Genomic DNA, 25,446 nt, shown 5'->3' on the forward strand with positions numbered 1-25,446 from the left:
TAAACATCTTAACAATGTAACATAACCACAAGGAACTATCTAAGGAGTGAGTCTTAGTAAATATAGACCTTAATTAAAAAAACTGGAACTTAATATTCAGTGAAACATAATAGATGCCATAGGCCTGACATCAGTTAGGTGGATTTTTCTTTTAGAGCTCCCCGGTATACGTTGAGATTTCTGTATATGTTGGGAGACAGTCTTTTTATTTACCTGATAAGGCTGTTCAGAACCCAAGTGTCTCTAGTTTCTGGAGGAATGAGGCAGAGAGAAAAAAGGTATAATTTTACCCATAGGAGTAAATCACTAGATTGTTTTAAACGAAGTGCTTCTTTATATCTGAAAAAACAGAGTAAAAGTCAACAATATGTCAGACAAAAAGTCGTGAAAATTGTGGTCATATTTAGCAGTCTACTCCATCCCATGCAATTGATCCCTTTGTTCTGCTGTCCTTGCCCCATGACCAAGGACATCAGTGAAAGCAATAGTCTCGAAGAGACTCATGAAGTATTTGTGAACGTCTGTATGACCTGTCCAGCAAAGTGGGTGCCCTGATCACTGGAGATTGTGGAAAGCACCTTTTAACCATTTTTTTCTATTCTGAGATATTAATCCTGAAGCCAGGAAAGGCATTATCAAATAAAAATAAGGTTTGTCAGGGAGCCAGGAAAAGCCAAGTGGCCATCTTGGACCTCTCATAGCCCAAACTCTTTGGTTTATGGCCATTTTAAATCCATTTTAAATTCCCTGAAGAGGTGTTAACTTTTGTAGAAGCAGAATGAGCTTTGTTCATATGTGCTGTAGTCTGTTATCAAAAGCCACATTCCAACAAAACTTTGTTCTTTTAATCAGTGAGAGAAAACCAAATTCCAGTTTGGTAACAGCTTATATTCACTGTGAAACAATAGTTATTCACTTAGTCATAGTAACAATAAGACTTCAAAGGCAGTTTAATGTCTTAACAAACTTGTAGCATGCACAAAACTCTTCTTTCACTTGCAACACACCTGTTTACACTTTCTGTATTCATCACTTCATTTGTCCATTTAGAGGACAGCCACCTGTACGTTTAGACTTACTTTGCTTTTCCTTAATAGAATGGAATTCCATTCCTTATTACTTTTTATTAAAAACACACATCTTACTTTTCTTCAGAAACCATGACTTGTACTTTACATCATCATTCTGTAGATTGGTAAGGATAAATCACCCAAAGTTATATCATTTATAAAAGTATCTTCACAATGCCTCTGTTAATTAGATCAATAAACAAACATCAATATCATGTATCAGTTCAGTAATGATTATTTCCCAGATCACACAAGCCTCAAATTCATTTACTTTAATTTTCTTGAATTTAGAATTGTTTGATTTGTAAGCACTTACTTCTCTTTAGGCCAATTAATTAGAGCTCATTGAACCACTTAGCCTTTAGCAATTTTTTCCAAGGATGGAGACATACACCGAGACACACACAAATCTGGACAGACAGAAACCTCACAGTTTTCCACCTGAAATTTAAAATGTCTCTTTGTCCCTTTTATTTTCTTGGCTTGAGTTCCAGCTCATGGCTGGAGTCCCAGATAGAGTGGGCTGTGTATCTCAAGGACATGATAAGAGTTAACTCAGGTTTTTCCCCAGGCATGTTTCTGTTTCTCAGGCAGGATCAGAGCTCCCCAAAAGCGTATTTTCACAAGTCAAATTTTAGTAATTACATGTGCAAAAAGAACCAGTTTTGCAATTTCAAAAAGATTCCATTTTACCTAGTTTTCTCCAGAGTCTAAAGAATACACGTGGCCATTCAGGGTTCAAAATGTCATTTCTCCTTCATGTAGTCATAGCTTCATAGCTAAACTTTAAACCAGAGAGTGCTCAGATGGGCTCTGATGACAGGGGTAGACTGATCGATAAGATGTCCCAGCAGGGATTCTCTCTCTGGGCAGGTGAGGTCTTCTCTTAAAGCAAGGAAACCCCATATATAAGGGATTTTTAGGCCTTGAGGATCAAAATTATCCCAGTTTTTCAAGATATTATTCAAGGGGGGTGGTTCTGGACTGTTAGGCCCCATCTGTAAGAGAGAAAAAAGCAGTGCCCAGTGCCATGGCTTTTTTTCTACCAGAGGTGTCTGCCCCTGCTCTAGACGGGGTTGGAGACTGATTTTCCACCTAAGCTTCCTTCCCTGGCCAGAGCTAACCTGTCTCTTACAGGTGAAGGTGTCCTACTCCCAACCCCCCTCGTTCTACCACCCAGGCATGGTGGAGATGCACCAGGGTTAGACCTGATGGCATCCCAGATTGATGTCCAGGTCCTCACCATTAAAACCTTGGTTTGATTTCCCTTTTATTCCGGCACCACCTGGGGTGGAACAGAGTAGTTTTCCGGATGCTTGCCGAGCCAAGACCACTAGGGGAAGCACCCAACTTCTGTGTACCTGCGCACATTCCTCATAACAGTATAAGTGGCAAGTCATAAAGGGATGAACAGAAAACCCAAGACATCCTCCTGAGAGTGGCCACACGAGTCTATTTAATAACAAAGGAGGCGATGGAGGGCCCGCCTGCGAGGAAAAATTAATCCTTCATATTCATGGAGTGCCAACATCATCCTTTTTATTCTTGTCCATCAGACTGTACAAAAAGAATACCTAAGGAGTTGAGACAAGAGCCACTGGAGGGCTTCGTCTGCTCTGCTAAGAGCTAGCGTTACTAAGGGAAGAAGCCCAATGCACTTTCAATCTGCCCAAATCTGGGGTGTCCCAATCTGTGTCCTCAGGAATCTCATGCTCACCAGCAATGCCTCAATCCATATAGTCCAGAGGCATAGCCATGACAAGAACTTGCCTGTGTGTCTGTGGGATCAGGATGGTGATTTCTAGTCTGAGAGATGTCCCTGGAGCTAGAGCTCCAGCTAGCTCCCTAAAGTGCTCCTGTCTGCAGTGTCCTGTAAAACTTGGAGTGGGGGCCTTGCTAGAAAAGCACAATATAGCATGGATTGCAAGTCCCTTGAAAGTCTACAATCTGGCACACAAGGTTAATAACTTTAATTCCCCAAGCAGATATGAAATGGTCAGAGGGACCAGGAAAAGCTGACTGGGGAAAAGAAATTCAGTCCACATGCTTCTGATTTAGTAAAGTAGCTGCTGCTGCTAAGTTGCTTCAGTCGTGTCTGACTCTGTGAGACCCCAGAGTTGGCAGCCCACCAGGCTCCCCCGCCCCTGGGGTTCTCCAAGCAAGAGTACTGTAGTGGATTGCCCTTTCCTTCTCCAATGCAGGAAAGTGAAAAGGGAAAGTGAAGTCACTCAGTCGTGTCCAACTCTTAGCAACCCCATGCACTGCAGCCTACCAGGCTCCTCCACCCATGGGATTTTCCAGGCAAGAGTACTGGAGTGGGGTGCCATTGCCTTCTCCGTAGTAAAGTAGAGACCACAGTAAAAGAGCAAAAGAATCTCAACTCTGAGTGTTCTTACCTTGTCTTGAAGATCTTGGACAAGCCCCCAAGATGATAACCTAGCAGTCAATGGTGACCGATGCCACTGGATTCATGGTGTCTAAGAAGAAGATATTACTCTGGGGCCAAAGACAGTCTCAGTCACTCAGAGCTTTGTGTATATTTTATTTAAAGTGAAGGTGACAGAAAAAGCTTCTGACACAGACATCAGAAGGGGCTCACTAATTTAAGTGGGGCCATATATACTTCTCAACTAGCCTCTGAGAATAGACAAAAAACATCTCAAGGATGTGAGCGTTTTGCCCAGACCCTTTCCTATAACATACATCCAAAGCTCAAAAAGAGGAATGTCCTTGAACCTGAGATACTGCTCCCTACAATGCCTACTTGTCTTAGGCAAAAGAATGTGAAAAAGAAAGCAAGCTTGCCTCCTCCTTAAAGGGGCTTTAGGCTTGGACTCTTTATCAACCTGCTGGGACAGGTAAGTATACAGTTAAACTCAGAAAACTCTAATGTTGTAATGGTGGTGAGTAAAGCATTTGTATAACATACCACTGATAACTCATATAAGTATATCTCTTATAAATTCAGTATGAAGGTCAAAAGATAAAATATCAAAATAATGATAACTACAAAATGAAATAATGGAACCATGTTTGAAGAATTAGATGACAGTATGATACGAAGTCAACAAACCTAGAGACTCAATGAAGAGCTACAAATTATTTTTTTTAAAGGAAACTAACATAAATTCTGGATTTGAAAACTAAAATAATTGAAATGAAAAATTGATAGGTTCAACAGCACATTTGAGATGCTAGCAGAAATAATCCATAAACTTGAAGATGAATTCATAGAAATCAATGTAAAAATAAAGAGAAAAAAATGTTGAGGGAAAATGATCTAAGGCATCCATTCATTACACCATCAAGTATGGAAGGAGAGAGACTCTCAGAAAGCAGGGAGAGAAAGGGGAGGGAGTAAAATCACTTGTAGATGGAATGGCTGACCGGCAGGTCAGAGCGAAACGGAGGTGCAGCGCAGGGCTCTTAGGGCGCCCGGTGGCAGCAGCCTCTGTCTAAGGCGATAGCGCCCTGAACGCGCCCTATCTCATCTGATCTCGGAAGCTAAGCAGGGTCGGGCCTGGTTAGTACTTGGGTGGGAGACCGCCTGGGCATACCGGGTGCTGTAGGCTCTTTGCCTTCCCTCTCCTTTAGCCCCCGCCCCACGTCCCAACTCTTGGGCTCCCGCAGCCCCAGCCCCTCCTGGGGGTGGGTGGCCAGGGCACTGACTCCCGCTGCAGACCTGGGTTGCCTCCGCGCGGCCCGCGAGCCCCTCCGCATTTGGCTTCCAGGAAACCAGACGACCGTCCCGCGGGTCTCCGTCTGGGGCTCCTTGGCGTGCCTCAGGCAATCCCAGGGGGCTGCACCAGCTCCAGCCCCAGCCCCAGCCCCACCCCCACCCCACCCCACCGTCCCGCGGGTCTCCGTCTGGGGCTCCCTTGGCGTGCCTCAGGCAATCCCAGGGGGCTGCACCAGCTCCAGCCCCAGCCCCAGCCCCAGCCCCACCCCCACCCCACCCCACCGTCCCGCGGGTCTCCGTCTGGGGCTCCCTTGGCGTGCCTCAGGCAATCCCAGGGGGCTGCACCAGCTCCAGCTCCAGCCCCAGCCCCACCCCCACCCCACCCCACCCCCATCCTCGCCGGCGAACGCCCGAGCTCGCGCGCACCCGCGCGCACACACAGATATATGTGCACAGACGGTGCATGTATCTTGTTCAGTTATACTTTTGGTGGATATATGCCTGGGAGTGGGACTGCTGAATCATATGGTACTTCTAGTTTTAGTTCCTTCAGGAACCTCCATACTCTTTTCCATAGTGGCTCTACCAACTCACATTCCTACTAACGGTGGAGGCGAGTTCCCTTTTCTCCACATCCTCTCCAGCATTTGTTATCTACAGACTTTTCCATGAGGACCATTCTGACTAATGTGAAGTGGAACCTCGTTGTAGTTTGGAGTTGAGTCTGTCCAATCATGAGTGATGTGGAGCAAGATGACCTTTTTAAAATGCAGATGCAATTCTATCACCTCCCTGCTCCAACTGCTCTTGTATTTTCCCATCATAGTGAAGATATGACCAAATCCCTTCATTGCTTGGTCCCCACTTTCTTCTCTGATTTCTTTTCACTGGAATGCCCTCTGCACTCTTTTGGTTCCATCCCATAGGGCATTTTTCATTTCTTGAATGTACTAAGGTTCCCTTGTCATGTAGCCTTCCAAGATGCTATTTTACCTGCCTGAAATTCTTCCTGCATCTCAACCCTGGTTGACGTTGGTTCAACCTATGGATCTCAACTCAATTATTAGTCTGAAAAGCCTTCTCTGACACCCAGTTTTTGGTGAGGGAAGAGGCCCCTATAGAAGTTCTCAAAGTATCTGCCTGTTATTTATCATTAGTCAGTGAAAGAAGGAACTGTGTTTCTTCTTCTCTCAGCATTCTATTTCCAGAAACATATTGCATGCCTACTAGCTCATAGTAGGTGCTCAATATTTATTCAGTGTGTGAAAGACAGAAAAGTTCTGCGAAGCCTCAGCTTTTCACTTGGCTCAGCACTTTGGATCTCTTTGTATCTTTGTCAATTCAGTTCTTTTCTTTCTTCTGTTGATGTGCACACTATATTCAAGGGACGATCTAAGGCATGAAGACATATCAATAAATATAGGTTCTTGCTTTCCAGGAACTCATACATCAGATTTCTATAATTCAGGGTTTTTTTTAATTAATGCTCTAGAACAATGTGAACTTTTAGTATTATCCATTTTCATTTCAAAGAAAGATCATTTTACTTACATAGCAAAGGTGGAGACCTTCCAACTTTCAGTCCAATACTTATAATTTACCATTTCAGGCAAGTCTTGTGGTTCCTTCTGGGGGTGTGCAGCTCTTCCAGAAATGTGAAGATCTTCCATAGTTCTCAGACTTTGGTGTGATTTGGAATCATCAAGAAAGTTTCCAGGTATAGGTTCCAGACCACCACCTCAAAGAGTCAGTAGCGAATGGAGTGGATTCCAGCAATATGCATTGTTAACCAGCATCACTGGTGATTCTGTTGCTACAGACTCAATGCAGTGGGCAGGGCCTGGACTGCCCACTGGGTCTGATGTGGAATGGAAAGAAGGGCTTACCCCCTCCACTGTTTCTAGCCCTGTGACTAGAAACGGTCCCCAAACAAAAATCAGACAAACAAGATTATCCCAGATCGTAGTCCATGAGATGAAGGAACTAAGCAGCTGGTTGAGATGGAGCCAAGGGGAAAGGTTGCTCTTTTTTTCTCCACCTCTACTCCTTTCTTCCTTGATGCCTTAGTGATTCATCGCGGAGATCTGAAATAAAGTTCACAAGAGTCATATTTATTGAATAAAGATTTTGCATTGAACCAACTCTAAAAAATGAAGAAAGTTTCACCTGCCACATGTTTCTTTTAAAAAGTCAATTGCTTTTCAACTCTGGGGTTTCTCCATTGCCTTGTTCAAGTAGCCTTAATCATAAAAATAAAATAAAACTAAATAAAGATTCAAATATACCAACAAAGGAAAGCTTCCGTTTCTTAAATCATCTTTCCACTTAGTAGAACACTAGCTTTTTTCTTTGTATTTTGACTAGGCAATTAGTTGTATTGTGGCTCAGATGGGAAGGCATCCACCTGCAGGAGACTCAGGTTTGATCCCTGGGTTGGGAAGACCCCCTGGAGAAAGAAATGGCAAACCACTCCAGTATTCTTGACTGGGAAATGCCACGGACAGAGGAGCCTGACTGGCCACAGTCCATGGGTAGCATAAAAGTTGGGCACAACTGAGCAACTAAGAACAGAAGTATTTCCAAGGACCACATTCAAGAGATTTGGAACTCTTGCTTGACTTCCTCATGTTGACCATGTTGACTAGGCAGCAGATAGCAGCTGATTCATCTGTACAATTAACAAAGAATGTGTCATTCTGTTCTATACTTTTCTGTACTGTAGGAAGAGACTATACAGAGCAGATGTCTGGACTTGTACAGGACTTTTGGTCCTTTAGAGGATTACAGTTGCACCATCAATGCTTGCTAGGGGTGGCAGGAAGGCGGCCCTGAAAGTTTGAGTCCAGACATGTCCAGTGTTTTAGGATATATCAGATGAGTAAGAATGCATTTACCCTTCACTATGTCTCCATAGAAAGTTGCTTTGGGTTTGGAGGTACACACACACACACACACACCCTGCCGCCGAGACAGGTCAAGAGCTAGAAACCACAGGTAAGGGAGACGGAGAAAGAGGGAGAGAGAGACAGCAAGAGGACACACAAGCTTCCCAACCCCCGGCCTCCACACCCTCCCCCCTCCACTCTGGGTATTCACTCGGCCCCAAGTCGACCCGACCTCACCCTCACCCACCGACACACTCACACACACTCTCACACACTCACCCTCTGGCCTGGGGATGGGGGCTGGGTCTCGCCTTAGGTAGCCAGGCCAAAGGGGACCTTTGAGACCTCGGCTTCAAGGAAGTCTTGGGGTCCCCACGGGTGACCGCCAGCCCCAGGGCACGCGTCCAGCCGGGCCCGGCCCAAAGCCGACGCCCCCTCCCTTGGGGAAGCTGCTTCTTCCGCGTGACCTTCCTCTGAGGTGCCTCACGGGCTGTGCCAGTGTGTCTGTCTCAGATCCGATGCCATCCTCTCTCCCCTGTCTCCTGTTTGCTGTCTCTCTGTCACTCGCTCTGTGTCTCCCTCTGTCTCTGCCTCCGTGTGTGTGTGTGTGTGTGTGCGCGCACGCGCACGCGTCTGTCTGTCTGTCTATCTGTATCTCCGTCTCACAGTCCTGGAGTCTATCTCTGAACTTTCATCTCTTTCTGCCTCTGTCTCTCCTGACACCCGGCGGCCCGTCCGTTCCTCTGGCCCCGGCCTCTCACAGGTGCTATGGCTCTGGCTGATGAGGTTGCGACGGCGGGCTGTCAACTGTCTGTGTGTCTGTCCGTGTGCCTGCCTGTCGCTCGTCTGCTCTCGCAGGAAGGTTGTGTGCTTGTCCGGCGGCGTGGGGGAAAGGTGGGGGCCTCAGTAGGGCGAAGGGGCGGGGCTGAGGCACTCGGGTGGACCGCGCCTCCGTGGCTCCCGGTGGGTTTGGGCATCGGGCAGGTGTCGGGCAGGATGGGCGCTCAGGGCCCTGGCTGGGTTGCGCCTAGGCCCACAGGAGGCTCAGAGGCCTGAGGGCCGCGGGGGTCGGGCGGCGGCAGGGCCGAAAGCCAGAAACCTCCGGGCCGCGTGGCCCTGGGCAGCGAATGGGATCGAGGGAGGCCCGGCTCGCCGAGCGCAGCCGGGCCTGGAGAGGCCCGGTGTGGAGGGCGCCGAGACCTCCGCGCCCCTCAGCCCACCCCCCAGGCCCCGTGCGCACGCACGCCTGGCATGCCGCTGGGGGTCCCGGAAGCCCTCCGGGCTGCCGAACCTGGCCAGGCGTTTGCTGGCCGCGGGGTGGCAGTGTTCGGGGGCGTGGCGGCATTGGCCGGCGGAGTCTGGTCGCGGGTCGTTCGGCTCAAGTACAGCGCGCGCCCCCACGGTGAGGTGCGGCCTGCTGGCCCGACGGGCAGGTCAGAGCGAAAGGGAGGCACAGCGCAGGGCTCTTAGGGCGCCCGGCGGCAGCCGCCTCCTTCTAAGGCCATACCACCCTGAACACGCCTGATCTCATCTGATCTCGAGGGCTCACATTTGATGGTGGTCTTGTCATCTCCTACCTCTTTCTCGTAAAGCTGGCAGCTGAGGGAATGAGGTAAGTGTAAAATTGAATAACAATAGACTGTGTGGAATCTGTGAATGTGGAGCTCTGTGAATCCGTAGGTCTAAGGAGAGACTGGCAGCTGCCGACGTGGAGTATCTGTCCCCATGACCACGTTTACGTCATCAAATGTGCCATTGACCGCCCTCCCCCCACCCCGGGTGGCAGGGACCCCCACGTGGCAGCCCCCAGGCTCGCTCTCTCTGGCTCATCCACCCTCTAGAAGTTTCCCCAGACCCTCAGTAGGAGTGGGCACTGCTGCGGGTGTGCGTTGTGTGTCCTCGTGCCCCATGTGACGTTGCACGACTAACCGCACTCTGTGTTTGCACCCTTCCTCCCGCGCTCATGGGACCAGGCAGCGTGGCGGGAACGCAGGGGCTGGATTCTGCTACAGTCAGGACTTGCTCCTGATGTGCTTCAGGGTGAGTACAGGCCGGCCTGGTCCTGCGGGGGTACGGAGCCCACGCCCCAGGGAGTGGAGGGTCAGTGGGTCTCTGGAGGTTAGCCTGGGAGAACCCTCACACCAGAGAACGTGAGCTTGGCGCCCCACTGCCGCCGGAGTGATCAGAGCATGGCCAAGGCCCCTCACATAGGGACGCATGGGTATCCCTCCCACAGCGGCAGTGCTGCCAGCCACGCCCTGCGTGCACATTCTCGGAGGGAACAGGGCCCAGAGAGTCAGGGTTCACGAGGCTGCCCTGCCCTGGGCCTCTCCGTACGGAGGCCAGCGTTTCACACGGAGGTGCACCGGCATCTGGGGCTCGGCTGCTGCTAAGGGGCCACCCTCCCTTGCAGGTGCTGCTCTGGGTGGGCCTCTGGTGGGTCTGGCCCTGGGGCCCAGCCCTGCTCGAGCAACTCTGAGGGCAGGAGGCTGTCTGCTCTGTCCTGTTCACATCTCAGCTAGAAAGCTGGATTGGGCTTTTGAGTTTTTTTTTTTTTTACCAGCATCTTTTAGCTATATGTCAGAATAAAGTCAGCCACAGAGTTCTCTCCTTGATCTGCTTGGGCCTCCATGTTTCTCTGAATTCTCAAAGCAGCTGAAGCCCCAAATGGGGTGGGGGGGTGGGGGTGTCAGGAGGGGCAGGGGCTGGGGCACCAGCTGCCAACCCAGGACTGACTTTTCTGTGTGTGTTTCCAGTTTACCTGCACGAATTCTCCAGATGTTTATACAGCATCCAGTATACAACAAAGACTACATTTTGAACTCGATGGAATCTTTACTCTGTTAATACTTGTTACATGGACCCAAAGATATTACAGGGTTTTTAATTAGTGAAAAATTCATGAATACCATAGAGAAAATATTTTAGAATTTAATGTTTCTGATATTTATGTAAACTTATGACTTCATTTATATAATTCCTTCCTTTTTCTTGTATATTCAGGCTATGAATATCCTTTCAGATCAATTTCATGTTCTGATACCTGATTTCAGTCTTTCAAATGAATGTACTGTAGTGCTTGTCTGTATAAATCCTATGAACAAACACAGGGCTTTTGTAAATGATGCATTTATTGTAATTATTCTTGTTTAATTTTTCAATGTTAAACCATGAGAGAAGGGGTTTTCCTGCGATTGTAAAATCATCATGACACGGTGTGCTTTATTATCCTTCCAGAATGTAACCAAGCTCTCCAACAATCACTCTGAAATAAGAAAACTTAATTTCAACCAATTGTTGTTGGATGTTAACGACTGGCCTAAACTGTACTTTTTCTAGCAAGAAATGCTTTTTGTCCACAGCGTGAAGTGATTTAAAAGTACTGGGTGTTAAATGTGAGCTTCTAATGAAATTTGGGCTGAAAGGATGCCTAGAAGAAGACTGAAAATCTCTCCTGTAACCCAGTCTCTGTGGACCCGGATCCCTCCTCTCCGGTGAGACTCTTTGGGGACCAATCGCGATGCCCTGCACCCGCTGCAGAGCCATCGAGCTGGACAGTGAAGGTGCCACTTCCCAGACAGATAGGGTAGTGTAGCTCTGACAAAGGCCTTATTTTTATGTAAATCATCTTTTTACATGATTGTAAACATGTTTAAAGAATGGACCTAGGCGTACATTTTTAGATTGTGATGACATAGCCATTCTGGATTGTATAAGTAGCAAATGTAATTTTTACTTTTTCAGCGGCACATTAAAAAAGCCAGCAAGAGATGCGTTCAGGTCACAGTGTGATATTTATTATGCAGCTGGTATCTTGGTAGACAGAGACAGCATGTTTCTTTACATGTGGGTTCTGCCTTTAATTTACTTGTACAATTCATTGTTATCATTCTATTTTCCTATTAATCTTTTGTGAACTTCCCGAATATGTGACAAAGTATGTACAGTCTACTTTTGAACTATTATTATCACAGTATTATTTATTGCTTTCTTTCAATAAAGTACTGAAGCAAAATTTCCCAGGGCCAATAAAGAGTGCCGAGGGTAAGCTGTACTCTCACTGAGAACAGACCAGAGCTGGTAATGGGAGCCCGTGTCATCACACGGACATTCTGTTAAGAGAAATGGACGGATGCAATGGAAAGGCCAGAAGGCGGAAGCATAGGTGTCCCTAGAGGACGACCGACGGTGTGTTCATGCCCTTGGCTCCGGAGACAAGAGGCTCCATCACTTCAGCATCTGCGGGGACAGGGCCCCTCTGCTGCTGAGGCGTGGGCAGCGGGCCGAGGGTGGGAACAAAGTGCAGGTGTCGAGGCTCGCCATCGGTCACAGCGTGGGGTGTCCGAGGGCAACCTTGACGGGGACCCAAATGATGCACCCTAGTCCAGCATCAGGTCCTCCCCCAGCATCAGACCCTAGTCCAGCATCAGACCCCAGTCCAGCGTCACGGCCCTAGGCCAGCATCAGGCCCTCCCCGACCCTCAAACCCTCCCCCCACCTCCGACCCTTCCCCAGTATCAGGCCCCCCACCTCCAGTATGAGGTGTGGCAGCCCTACTTGTCTGATACTCCTGAGCACACTCAGGCAGCCCCAGAGAAGCAGGACAATAGCTCTGGCAGGAGGTGCATCTTTAGGAATCACCTGCGGAGCAGCAGCAGTTGGGCTTTGTTTCAGATCAAGGAGAGACAAAGAAAAGGCACTTGTGCAGGAGGCAGTGGAGGCTGTGGGCACGTTCCCCCAGCTCTGCTTCCTCCCCGTAGGGGCTTTGCTCTCCTGCTCTCTCACAGGCCCCAGGGTGGTGTCCTTCCAGATTCACGGTCTCCTTGATATCTCAAGCCCAAGTCCTGAGTTGTGTCCCAGTCCGGTGTGGCAGAGGGCTGGGAACACCCAAGCTCAAGGGCTGAAAGGATTCCAGGGGGACAGCTGGGCCCCAGCAAGTGGCAGGGCAGGGGATGAGGGTGGCCGCCTACAGAGGGCTCCGGAGCAGCACTGGAAGGAGAGCAGTGATGCCTTAGCTCACTCGGGGATGCTGCCCGGCCTGGCACTCAGAGATGTTACTGCCAGCAGCTCTGGGGATACAGGAAGCCTGGTGAGTGACACCATGCCACCCAGGCCGTGTGGTGGGCACTGCTGACCATGTCCTCGGTTTTCATTCTGGTTCCAACTGTCCCTCCAAGGGCTGATGGACTCCTCTTCCGAACGGCACAGACATTTTCTTTCTGTGGGTGAACGCATCCCTTGTTTCTGTTGGCGCTGTTGTCGCTCATCGTGTGTTTTCCTCTTTACAACCTGTGCTTGCTGCTCTTCCAGTTTAACTTAGGAGCAGCCCTCATTTTCTGCATTTCTAGTTGTCAGCATTCACTGGGGCTTTCCAGGTGGCGCTAGGGGTAAAGATCCTGCCTGCCAATGCAATAGATAATGAGAGATGTGGGTTCGATCCCTGGGTTGAGAAGATGCCCTGGAAGAGAGCATGGCAACCCACTCCAGTCTTCTTGCCTGGAGAATCCCATGGACAGAGGAGCTAGTGGGCTACAGTTCCTGGGGTCGCAGAGTCAGACACGACTGAAACAGGTTAGCACACACTCAGGTTTTAGTTCAGTCACTCAGTTGTGTCCGACTCTTGTCACTCCTTGGATTGCAGCACTCCAGGCTTTTCTGTCCTTCACTGTCTCCTGGAGTTTGCTCCAACTCATGTCCATTGAATCATCATGCCATAGAGCCATCTCATTCCTGTTTCATCCACGAGAGAGGTGGCTGGGGCTCGGCAAAGTGTCTGGTCCCACTGGGTGGGTGTGAACCTGCCCTAACCGCTCCCTAACCAGGTGACTGTCACTTTGTCCTCTGCCGGGGACCAGCCCCGGCTGATCCAGGGTATTCGAAGGAGAGACGGCGTAGGCGAAGATCAGGAAACAATTGCTTAATTAAACGTTAATTAAGGATATAAAGAGTAATAGAATGAGGATAGCTCAGTGAAGAAATTCAGTGGAGAAAAGAGGCTGAAATAAGGATAGCTCAGTGAGGAAATTCAGTGGAGAAAAGAGGCTGAATAATTCAGCCAGAAGGTAAGAGAAAGAACGACATGGTAAGACCAAGTTTCGGTGAACAAGGCCCACACTTTATTTTCCAAAGTAGTTTTTATACCTTAAGTTATGCATAGAGGATAATGGGGGAAGGGGTAGAGTCAGGCAGCAAGCCAGGCTTTCTTCCTGCAAACTTATCATATGCAAAAGCTTAGGTGATTTGCATCATCTTCTGGCCCAGAGGCCTGTTAACATTTTAAGACCTTTTCTTCAGAAAACTTATTTTTCTCTAAAGGTGATTGGTCAGGAGCCACCCTCCAAAAGCATTAGATAAAGTTGCATTCCTACAGAGCAAAGGTGTGGTGGGCTATAACAAGAAAAAGAATTAACTCAAGGGTCCCAGGTTACAAACATTAAAGCTACTACTTACACCAATTAATCAATACACTGCCAGGGACACAGCAGGTAAGGGATATGGAGACTTAGCAGCAAACATTGGCCCAACAAGTGAAAATCCCTTCACCAATACAATTTCTAATCAATCTTTTAACTACTCAAAAGAATCTGTGTTTAGACAGTTAGAACATCTCCTGCTTCTCACAGTTGGGAGGCTCTGAACAATCACATGTGGCCGGAAAACCTATTCAGGCAGGCTAGAGGATTTCCAAAGGAGTTTGTAGGTTAAACACTGTCACACCCAGGAATTATTAACTGGAGCTGTAAGCTAACTTTTTTCAGAGAGGTAGTGGGGGACAGCCCCCCGTAAAGTCAGAGGTGTAGGTGAAAGCACAAAGCAGAAAGTAGGCAGACTCTGGTTTTGGGGGTATATGCTCGAGAATTTCCAGGGGGACTCCTGAAGCTCGATCCCGCCTTTGCGTATGCCAAGCCTCCTTCCTCATGACCTTTGTCATGGGTGGAGTTCCTCACGCTGGCTACCGGCAGTGATAGAATTCCAGTTGAGCTATTCCAGATCCTGAAAAGTGCTGCACTCAATATGCAATATGCACTCAATATGCAATATGCCGGCTCCCGGCAGTCCTCTGTAAATCGGGAGGGGGCAGCACCTGCTTGGTAAGGGGCACACACAGCATCTGGTACATAATCAATGCACCATCCATCTCAGCATTGTATTTACTACTAATAGGGATAGCATTTAATAATCTGCTCCTTTTTCTCTCTTGTCACTAAACTGTGCTCCAGACCACATCTGCTTTACTTACCCCTGTAAATCCCACACCCAGCACAAACGAGACTCAACACATTTGTGGCTGAAGAGGCAGGAACATGCGCTGTCCTCAAGGAGAGGAAGCTGAGTGATATGGGGGCCTGATGATAACCCTGTCTGATGAGGGGACCCCAGGAGGACCTGTGTGGCTGTGGGGTGGGGTGGGGGGCATGAGCAGAACCCCTGATGAGCTCCTGGGGATGGGGAAGGTGGCAGGAAGGAGGGCGGGCTGTTCCTTGTGGGGTGTCCACAGATTGTACTTCACCCCTCACTGAGGAGCACTTAGGCCGTTTCCAAACACATGTCACTGTTAGGATGAAACAATCATCGCCCAGCTCCTACTCAATCAATTTCGTAGAATATGTTTCTAGCACTGGAGTACAATCATCTGCTTTATTCATTCCATGCTCCGTTCATCCACCCAGCCAGCCAGCCATCTGTTCATCCATCCACCACTCACTAATCAATCCATCCATCCACTCTTAATTCATCCATCCATCCAACCATCCACTCATTAACTCAGCCGATCATCTCAGACCCATTGAGAAGACAGACGCCTCCTCCACTCCTGCTCCCAGGAGGACCCCCAGCGTGATTGACAGGAGCCTCGTGGGGACGACAGGGGAGACACAGAAGGGAGATGCCTGCAGGCCCTCCTCCCTCTGAACGGTGAAGCACCCACCTGGTCCTAACGCCTCCTTGCTGGGGTGTTCAGGCCGGCCCTTTTCCTTCTTGCGAAACAAGCGGCTGATGGAGGACTTGATGCCCTTCTTCTTTGGGGCTTTGTGCAGCGAGCCCTGGCTGCTGGTGCTGCTGCTGGGGTTATTCCCGGGGCTGTCCTGAGAGCCTGTGGAGCTTCGGGGAGAGAAAACGACCTTTAACTGGCACCCCTGTGCAAACACACACCCCTCCATAAGAGCTACTGATAGAAACGGGCACCCAGAAACACCCGTGCCTCAACCTCGCAGCTGACAGTTGGAGTCTCCTTCACCAACCAGACTCCACACGAGCAATGCAGGCCCCCGGTGTCAGACAACCGCACCGGGAAGCTGAGATTCTCTGCCTCGAGCTCTCCCGAGAGGAGGGCTTGACTTCAGGACAGCTGGTGCAGAGGGCGCTCTGACCCTCCCTTAGGGTCGCTGCTCGGCAGGTGACAACGCTCCAGGAGAAGACGAGCTCCCCTGCTCTGGGTAGTTCCCCCCGCCTCCCACAGGGTAACCGTCCCCGGCCGTGGCAGGAGAGCGACGGTCACCGTGCAGGGCTGCTGGTCAGGTGACCACACATGCCCCCCATCGAGTGCTGCCTGGCTCAGGACGGGAGCTTAGCAAGTGGTGGTCTGAATGAAGACAGTGTCAGTCACAGGAGGGGACAGGGTCTCCTGAGAGGAGACCCCTGCAGAAAAGGGAGGGACCCTCAAAAGCGAACCCGAGAGGCATGGGGCCGTCACTGTCAGGAACGTGCCCTCTACCCAGAGCAGGAAGAAAGCTCCCACAGGAGTCAATCTGTAGAGATGGACATTTTCTAAAATCACTGAGGTCACTGAGCTCTTCTTCCCCAGCACCTGAAGTTCACCACTAAACACAGGCACCGAACTCAGTGGTATTCCTTTAAAATCATCCTTGCAACTCTTTCAAGACAAGAGGTGCAGGGCTCCTGAAACTGACGATGCACACACAGGTCACTTACTTGTGGGCGTCCCTGAGGTCCTCATGGGTGGCTGTGCGCAGCGCCCCCGTGCGCAGGCGGCCCATCCAAAGCGACCGTGGCCAGGCGAGGGTCGAGGTTTCACGTTTGATGGCGGTCTTGTCATCTCCTACCTCTTCCCGTATAGCTGGCAGCTGAGGGAGTGAGGTAAGTGTCAAATTGGCTAACAATAGACTGTTCTGAAAAAGGCAATCACACAGGCTTTACATTATAACCAGAAACTTATTTGAAGATCTATTAGCTATGCTTTCCCCCAAGTACAAAAAAACCCTTGTTATAGCTTAATGCCATCTTAAAGGACTGTCTTGTTCAAAAAAAGCGAGGCTATGGGGCAACGAGAGCATCTGACTGAGTGCAGAGACCCCGGACGGGAGCCTCCCTGCAGCCGGCCTCGGCCCTCCCTGGAATCCAGCGACCAGATGGCCCTGCGGGGCAGGACAGCAGAGCGATGCTGTCACCCTGAATCCTGCACGGCATGAACTGCCCTGATGAAAGGACTGTGCTCATCGCCAGATGCTGCTCAGAAGCACCACAGCTAGAGTACAAAACCTCTCAGCAAAGCCGTCCAGACCTTTCTGTTTGAAGGAGAAAAAGACACAGCTTGTGCCACCATCCAAGATCATTTGTAGTGATGATGCAGGTTACTGGAACCCATGACAACAAGAGAAACACAGAAAAGGTACCTAACCCCTCCACGCGAACACCATGTGCCTGGATCGTATTTCTCGGTAACATACAGACTGGGGACTACCCACTGAAGTACTTACACGCAGTTCGAGTGTCATTCGCTCACAGTGGTTTCCATAAGGCACCCCCAGGTCTTCACTAAGAGATGATCTTGTATCACCCTAGAGCGGTGGGAAGTTCAAAAGGGAGGAGACATATGGGTACCTATGGCTGATTCATGTTGAGGTTTGACAGAAAAGAAAATTCTGTAAAGCAATTATCTTTCAGTTAAAAAATAAACTAATTTAAAAAAGAAGAAGAAGAAGAAGAAGAAGAAGATGATATCTCTTGGACTCCCAGCGTTTCCGCTGGTCCTGGGTGTGAGGAAAGGAAAGACAGTGTGGGAACAGATTAACCCTGCAGGGTCCAAACAGGTCTCACTGATACATTTCGGTGTGTGGTTAAACCAGGGGAGGTTTTAGGAAACATGCATGGCATGTATTGTTATAAACAATGAGTGCGTTGTTTTGACCAACTAACCTGTGCTTTTTTGGTGGGATTCTGTAAAGAATACTGATCCCGTGCAGCCCCACAGGAGCTTGGTGACAACAAAGTAACTTAGTGCAAAATACAGCTGAACTCATTTAAGAGCAGCTGGATAAACTGGGCTCCCTCCCCTGAGCTCTAACAAGAACCCTCAGACAACAGAAGGCTACAAAGGCTAGAAATTTTCCACATGAAACTGAACACGGATCAATCTCAAATTCAAGTTAAAATAAGCATTTATAAAAATCAGAAAATAACAACGAACAGAGCAGGGAAGTGACACGCCTGGGTTGACTATGGACTCAGTGGAGACAAACACCTGCCTCAGAGTCAGGGCCCAGGCCAGCCCCTTCCCCCGGGCCTCCTCCTGAGGAAGGCCTCTGGGTCTGCGCCTGGCTGCCCTCCCCCAGGATGGGAGCTGCCCCACTGGTGCCACATGTGGCTAGGAAGGGCAGTGCCGTGTCCTCGCTGAACAGGAGGGCAAAGCAGGCCACAGAGCAGGCGAGCATCACACCCAGGTCACCAACCCCAGGGGGACAGCGCTGGTCTGCTGTGCTCAGCAGAAGGTCTCCTGTGCACTGAGCTGCCTGAACTGGAGCACAGCCACCCCAGTCCTGCGGGAAGGCCCAGGAGTGCTCGGTCAGCGGGCTGGGAGCAGGAGAGGGACAAGGAAGGCCAGCCCTTGGGGCACTGGACTCCAACAACAGGGGCTCATCCAAGTGACCCGAGGGGAGAGGCAGAGAGCTCCCTCCTGATGCTCCCTCCATCAGGGATGCCGTGATGGACACGAGAGCCTCTGGAGGAAAGCAGGCTGGACAGCACCATGGTTAAGTGTCCAGGCTCTGATCAGACCAGTCCGCACCACGCTGCTGGGTGTGAGAGCCTGGGCAGTGTGCCCGGCCTCGCTAAGCCTCAGTGTCTATGTCTGCTGAATGGGGATAGCAGCAGCCTGGACCTCACCTGGGGATGAGATGACAGACTTGGAAAGCACGTGCCCGGCACAGAGTCTCCTGCACACTGCTACCCACCATCATTAAATTGGCTTCCCGCAAATCTAACATCTATGGCTCTGATTCAGTCATTTCTTACATGAAAACACTAAGCAGAAATTCCATGGTGGTCCAAAGGTTAAGACTTGGCACTTTCACTGCCGGGACACTGGTCTGATCCCTGCTTGGGGAACTAAGATCCCATAAGCTGTGCAGCATGGCCAAAAACATAAGTATAGAAACTTTTAAAAATAAGAAATAATACTATGTCTATTATAAACAAGCATGAGATGATCAGAAGGCAAACAAGTGGGAGAAAGGCAAACTGTTACAACTGTCCCAACGAATGACCTATTTCCAACAGAACCATCAGCACATTTTAAGTGGTGGGTGAGTTTCATTACTTCCATTAAAACATCAATTATTCACCAAGACATAACCACACAGTGTTCATTCATGTTAAACGATAAGGACTCTTCAATACTTCACAGAGAAACAAAGGCCTGCTAAATTAGTAAACAGTTTACCTTTCGACGCTGCTTCCTTAAATCACTAGGCTGATAGATGCATGCAAAGAAATGAAGAGAAATCAGATTCTTTGCGACTTTGAAGCTAAAATTTCAAGAATCCGTAGAGGCAAATACAGTAAAGCAAAAATGATGGCAAACATGTAAGTGACATGAAGATTTACAGAACATGTGACTGGAAACAGAACATTTTTTTTGACCACAGAAGTTAAATAAGCTATTCGAGATTTACTAGAGAAACACTATAAATTATTACTCAAGAAGATACCATTCTATTACAACATCATGATTTATTAAAGCATAGCATTCTGTACAACAAAGGGCCTTAACAGGTGTCTATTCTCAGCCAAATTTCTCTATAAGTTCGTTTATCGTAATCAAAAACATGTTATACTTTAAATTAGTAATTTAACTGATGAGGAAGTTACCATAATATCTATTTTAACACGTGTACAACACTCTGCTTTGTAACTGGACTTGTATTATCTCTTTTTTCTGTTACCACCCATTTCATGTTAGCTGCATTGTTAGTCAGCTTATAATTAAATTAACCGTGAATCATTTTAGAGGCCTGTGAAGTGGTAACTAGTCCATTTTGTGGTCTTTTGACACTGTTTTTATAATTTGCATCATTGGCTAATTAGTTGATATTTAAAATTCTTTGACGATTTCTCTGTGGTTTCATGCTTGATTTCTTTCCGAATATTTATGAAAAGAACAGTTCTGTATGTTTTCCTTGCTGTTGGAGTTCTCTGACAGTGTGTCTGCTTTCATCATTGGTTTTGATTTCCTGTCTCATCCTGTTGTCTGCTTAGTCGTCCTCAATCCAGACCCCCCCCCCCCAGCCCCCGAGGTTGTAGTTTACCCATTCATCTCCCCTCCCCCGTCCCCACACTTCCTCTGGTCATAGCAGTGCTGTGGTCCACAGCGTGAGTCCCCTTAGTCGGGTTTGTGCTTTGTCTTCCTGTCTCGTTAAATGGTGTTTTTCCCCCATAGCAGTAATTTGAATTGGTGTATCACTGTGCAGTTATAGGAGTAGGCAATGGCAACCCACTCCAGTACTCTTGCCTGGAAAATCCCATGGACGGAGGAGCCTGGTAGGCTGCAGTCCATGGGGTCACACAGAGTCGGACAGGACTGAAGGGACTTAGCAGCAGCAGCACGCAGGTATAAGCATAATGTAGATGGATCCTAAACTACATATTATGTGTAATTCATAAATGAGATTGTGCTTACATAAAGAAATGATCCTCTTAAGTGTAGAATTAATGGACTTTTAGATATGCAGATGACACCACCCTTATGGCAGAAAGTGAAGAGGAACTAGAAAGCCTCTTGATGAAAGTGAAAAAGCAGAGTGAAACAGTTGGCTTAAAGCTCACCATTCAGAAAACTAAGATCATGGCATCTGGTCCCATCACTTCATGGGAAATAGATGGGGAAACAGTGTCAGACTTTATTTTTGCGGGCTCCAAAATCATGGCAGATGGTGATTGCAGCCATGAAATTAAGAAGACGCTTACTCCTTGGAAGGAAAGTTAATGACCAACCTAGATAGGGTATTAAAAAGCAGGGAAATTACTTTGCCAACAAAGGTCCATCTAGTCAAGGCTATGGTTTTTCCAGTGGTCATGTATGGATATGAAAGTTGGGATGTGAAGAAAGCCGAGTGCCGAAGAATTGATGCTTTTGAGCTGTGGTGTTGGAGAAGACTCTTGAGAGTGAGTCCCTTGGACTTCAGGGAGATGCAACCAGTCCATTCTAAAGGAGATCAGTCCTGGGTGTTGATTGGAAGGACTGATGCTAAAGCTGAAACTCCAGTACTTTGGCCACCTCAAGTGAAGAGTTGACTCATTGCAAAAGACTCTGATGCTGGGAGGGATTGGGGGCAGGAGGAGAAGGGGACGACAGAGGATGAGATGGCTGGATGGCATCACCGACTCAATGGACATGAGTTTGGGTGAACTCCGAGAGTTGGTGATGGACAGGGGGCCTGGCATGCTGCGATTCATGGGGTCACAAAGAGTCGGACACGACTGAGCGACTGAACTGAACTGAACTGACACAATATCCTTTCTGTGTTGGTGCTTGTATTTAAGACTGTAAATCTCATCAGCTTTTGCACAGTTAATGTCTCTATTAGACTCGTTAAAAAAGTATCTTCTATCGTTAATAAAATGTAAAGACTGCACCTGCTATTATGCTAGCTTTCATTCTTACATATTATCACAGGGAACTTGCTTTAATGAATTTATTGCGAGAAGTTTTAAATCAAATTCTATGTCAGGATTTTACATTAATGTCCAAGAGCTGGTTAGATTTGTTCAATGTTAAAATAGATATTACAGTAACTTCCTCATCAGTTAAATTACTAATTTAAAGTATAACATGTTTTTGATTAAGAGAAACTAACTTATAGAGAGATTTGGCTGAGAATAGACACCTGTTAAGGCCCTTTGTTGTACAGAATGCTATGCTTTAATAAATCATGATGTTGTAATAGAATGGTATCTTCCTGAGTAATAATTTATACTGTTTCTCTAGTAAATCTTGAATAGCTTATTTAACTTCTGTGGTCAAAAAAAATGTTCTGCTTCCAGTCATATGTTCTGTAAATCTTCATGTCACCTACATGTTTGCCATCATTTTTGCTTTACTGTATTTGTCTTTACGGATACTTGAAATTTTAGCTTCAAAGTCGCAATAAATCTGCTTTCTCTTCATTTCTTTGCATGCATCTATCAGCCTAGTGATTTAAGGAAGCAGTGTCGAAAGGTAAACTATTTAGTAATGTAGCACGCCTTTGTTCCTCTGTGAAGTATTAAAGAGTCCTTATCGTTTAAAATGAATGAACACTGTGTGATTATGTCCTGGTGAATAATTGACGTTTTAATGGAAGTGATGAAACTCACCCACCACTTAAAATGTGCTGATGGTTCTGTTGGAAATAGGTCATTCGTTGGGACAATTGTAACAGTGTGCCTTTCTCCCACTTGTTTGCCTTCTGATCATCTCATGCTTGTTTATAATAGACATAGTATTATTTCTTATTTTTAAAATGTTCTTTACTTATGTTTTTGGCCATGCTACGCAGCTTATGGGATCTTAGTTCCCCAAGCAGGAATCAGACCAGTGTCCTGGCAGTGAAAGTGCCAAGTCTTAATCTCTGGACCACCATGGAATTTCCACTTAGTGTTTTCTTATAAGAAATTACTGAATCAGAGCCACAGATGTTAGATTTGTGGGAAGCCAATTTAATGATGGTGGGTAGCAGTGTGCAGGAGACTCTGTGTGCCGGGCACGTGCTTTCCAAGTCTGTCATCTCAGCCCCAGGTGAGATCCAGGCTGCTGCTATCCCCATTCAGCAGACATAGACACTGAGACTTAGTGAGGCCAGGCACCTTGACCAGGCTCTCACACCCAGGAGCGCAGTGCAGACTGGTCTGATCAGAGCCTGGACACTTAAACGTGGTGCCATCCAGCCACCTTTCCTCCAGAGGCTCTCGTGTGCATCACGGCATCCCTGATGGAGGGAGCATCAGGAGGGAGCTCGCTGCCTCTCCCCTCGGGTCACTTGGATGAGCCCCTGTTGTTGGAGTCCAGTGCCCCAAGGGCTGGCCTTCCTTGTCCCTCTCCTGCTCCCAGGACACTGACCGAGCACTCCTGGGCCTTCCCGCAGGACTGGGGTGGCTGTGCTCCAGTTCAGGCAGCTCAGTGCCCAGGAGCCCTTCTCCTGGGCACAGCAGACCAGCGCTGTCCCCCTGGGGTTGGTGACCTGGGTGTGCTGCTCGCCTGCTCTGTGGCCTGCTTTGCCCTCCTGTTAAGTGGACATGGTGCTGCCCATCCTGGCCACGTGGGCACCAGTGGTGTGGCTCCCATCCTGGGGGAGGGCAGCCAGGCTGTGGACCCAGAGGCCTTCCTCAGGAGAAGGCCCAGGCGAAGGGGCTGGCCGCAGTCCCTGACTTTGAGGCAGGTGTTTGTCTCCACTGAGTCCATAGTCAACCCAGGTGTGTCACTTCCCTGCTCTGTTCGTTGCTGTTTTCTGATTTTTATAAATGCTTATTTTAACTTGAATTTGAGATCGATCCCTGTTCAGTTCCATGTGGATAATTTCTAGCCTTTGTAGCCTTCTGTTGTCTGAGGGTTCTTGTTAGAGCTCAGGAAAGGGTGACCAGTTTATCCAGCTGCTGTTAAACGAGTTCAGCTGTATTTTGCACTGTCACTTTGTTGTCACCAAGCTCCCGTGGGACTGCATGGGATCAGTATTCTTTACAGAATCCCACTAAAAAGGCACAGGTTAGTTGGTTAAAACAACACACTCATTGTTTATAAAAATACATGCCATGCATGTCTCCTAAAACCTCCCCTGGCTTAACCACACACCCAGATGTGTCAGTGAGACCTGTCTGGACCGTGAGGGGTTAATCTGTTCCCCACATTGTTGCCACCACTGTCTTTCCTGCCCTCACACCCAGGACCAGCAGAAACGCTGGGAGTCCAGGAGAGATCATCTCTCTCTCTCTCTCTCTCTCTCTCTCTCTCTCTCTCTCTCTCTCTTTTTTAAATTTGTTTATTTTTTAGTTGAAAGATAATTGCTTTACAGAATTTTCTTTTCTATCCAACCTCAACATGAATCAGACATAGGTACCCATATATCTCCTCCCTTTTGAACCTCCCACCCCTCTAGGGTGATACAAGATCATCTCTTAGTGAAGACCAGGGGGTGCTTTATGGAAACCACTGTGAGCAAATGACACTCGAACTGCGTGTAAGTACTTCAGTGAGTAGCCCCGAGTCTGTATGTTACCGAGAAATACGATCCAGGCACATGGTGTTCTCGTGGAGGGGTTAGGTACCTTTTCTGTGTTTCTCTTGTTGTCATGGGTTCCAGTAACCTGCATCATCACCACAAATGATCTTGGATGTGGCACAAGCTGTGTCTTTTTCTCCTTCAAACAGAAAGTTCTGGACGGCTCTGCTGAGAGGTTTTGTACTCTAGCTGTGGTGCTTCTGAGCAACATCTGGCAATGAGCAAAGTCCTTTCATCAGGGCAGTTCATGCCGTGCAGGGTCCACAGAGCTGGCGTCGCTCTGCTTTCCTGCCTGGCAGGGCCATCTGGTCACTGGATTCCAGAGAGGGCGGAGCCCAGCTGCAGGGAGGCTCCCATCCAGGGTCTCTGCACTCAATCGGATGCTCTCGCTGCCCCATAGCCCTGCTTCTCTTGAACAAGACAGTCCTTTAAGATGGCATTAAGCTAGAACAAGGGTTTTTTTGTGTGTGTGTACTTAAGGGAAAGCATAGCTAATAGATTTTCAAATAAGTTTCTGGTTATCATGTAACGCCTATGTGATTGCCATTTTCAAAACAGTCTATTGTTAGCCAATTAGACACTTACCTCACTCCCTCAGCTGCCAGCTTTATGGGAAGAGGTAGGAGATGACAAGACCGCTATCAAATGTGAAAACTCGACCCCCGCCTCGCTGCAGTCCCTTTGGCTGGACCGCCTGCACACGGGGGCGCTGCACACAGCCCACCCACGAGGACCTCAGGGATGCCCACAAGTAAGCAGCCTGTGTGCACGCCATCAGTTTCAGGAGCCCTGCGCCTCTTGTCTTGAAGGAGTTGCAAGGATGATTTTAAAGGAATACCATTGGGTTCAGTGCCTGTGTTTAGTGGTGAACTTCAGGTGCTGGGGAAGAAGAGCTCAGTGACCTCAGTGATTTTAGAAAACGCCCTTCTCTACAGATTTACTCCTGTGGGAGCTTTCTTCCTGATCTTGGTAGAGGTCTGCCCGGCCCAGGGCACGTTCCTGACAGTGATGGCCCTGTGCCTCTCAGGTTCACTCTTGAGGGTCCCTCCCTTTTCCTCAGGGGTCTCCTCTCAGGAGACTCTGTCCCCTCCTGTGACTGACACTGTCCTCATTGAGACCACGACCTAAGCTCCCGTCCTGAGCCAGGCAGCACTCGGTGGAGGACACGTGTGGTCACTTGGCCAGCAGACCTGCACGGTGACCGTCGCTCTCCTGCCATGGCCGGGGACAGTCACCCTGCAGGAGGTGGGGGGAACTGCCCAGAGCAGGGGAGCTTGCCTTCTGCTGGAGCGTTTTCACCTGCTGAGCAGCGACCCTGATGGCGG

At 48.4% G+C, this 25,446-nt stretch overlaps 2 protein-coding genes, 1 long non-coding RNA gene and 1 pseudogene across 7 annotated transcripts in view; 3 read left to right on the top strand and 1 right to left on the bottom strand.

Moving 5' to 3' along the window:
• Nucleotides 1-25,446, top strand: part of LOC133243974 (liprin-alpha-1-like) — a 333,694-nt gene that overhangs the window by 306,399 nt on the left and 1,849 nt on the right. The window contains exon 1 of one of the 2 annotated variants that reach the window (XR_009735234.1): nt 24,915-25,148. The exons of the other annotated variant lie outside the window; for it this stretch is intronic. The gene's annotated coding sequence lies outside the window, so the exon portion shown is untranslated. Of the gene's footprint in view, nt 1-24,914; nt 25,149-25,446 lie in introns of those variants that run through there. 2 annotated transcript variants of the gene reach the window in all.
• On the top strand, nt 4,524-4,642 carry LOC133243980 (5S ribosomal RNA; annotated as a pseudogene).
• On the bottom strand, nt 6,421-18,311 carry LOC133243969 (liprin-alpha-1-like). 4 transcript variants are annotated; one of them, XM_061410662.1, is made up of 4 exons: nt 17,351-18,311; nt 16,566-16,717; nt 15,562-15,734; nt 6,421-6,833 (listed from the first exon to the last, which is right to left on the bottom strand). In XM_061410662.1, the coding sequence occupies exons 1-4, from the start codon at nt 17,366-17,368 to the stop codon at nt 6,790-6,792; spliced, it is 387 nt and encodes a 128-aa protein (XP_061266646.1). In that variant the 5' UTR covers nt 17,369-18,311; the 3' UTR covers nt 6,421-6,789. The 4 variants fall into 4 exon arrangements, 3 of the variants coding, with proteins under 3 accessions (XP_061266646.1, XP_061266647.1, XP_061266645.1); XM_061410663.1 differs by lacking the exon at nt 6,421-6,833 and adding an exon at nt 10,697-10,899 and having other exon boundaries at nt 17,351-18,304; XM_061410661.1 differs by lacking the exon at nt 6,421-6,833 and adding an exon at nt 11,410-13,034 and having other exon boundaries at nt 17,351-17,545.
• Nucleotides 6,830-10,945, top strand: LOC133243971 (uncharacterized). Its single transcript, XR_009735233.1, has 2 exons — nt 6,830-9,674; nt 10,391-10,945. It is a non-coding gene; the product is annotated as an uncharacterized LOC133243971 (long non-coding RNA).

The sequence above is a fragment of the Bos javanicus genome, unplaced genomic scaffold (genome assembly GCF_032452875.1).
Source record: "Bos javanicus breed banteng unplaced genomic scaffold, ARS-OSU_banteng_1.0 tig00001692_1, whole genome shotgun sequence".
NCBI lineage: Eukaryota > Metazoa > Chordata > Mammalia > Artiodactyla > Bovidae > Bos > Bos javanicus.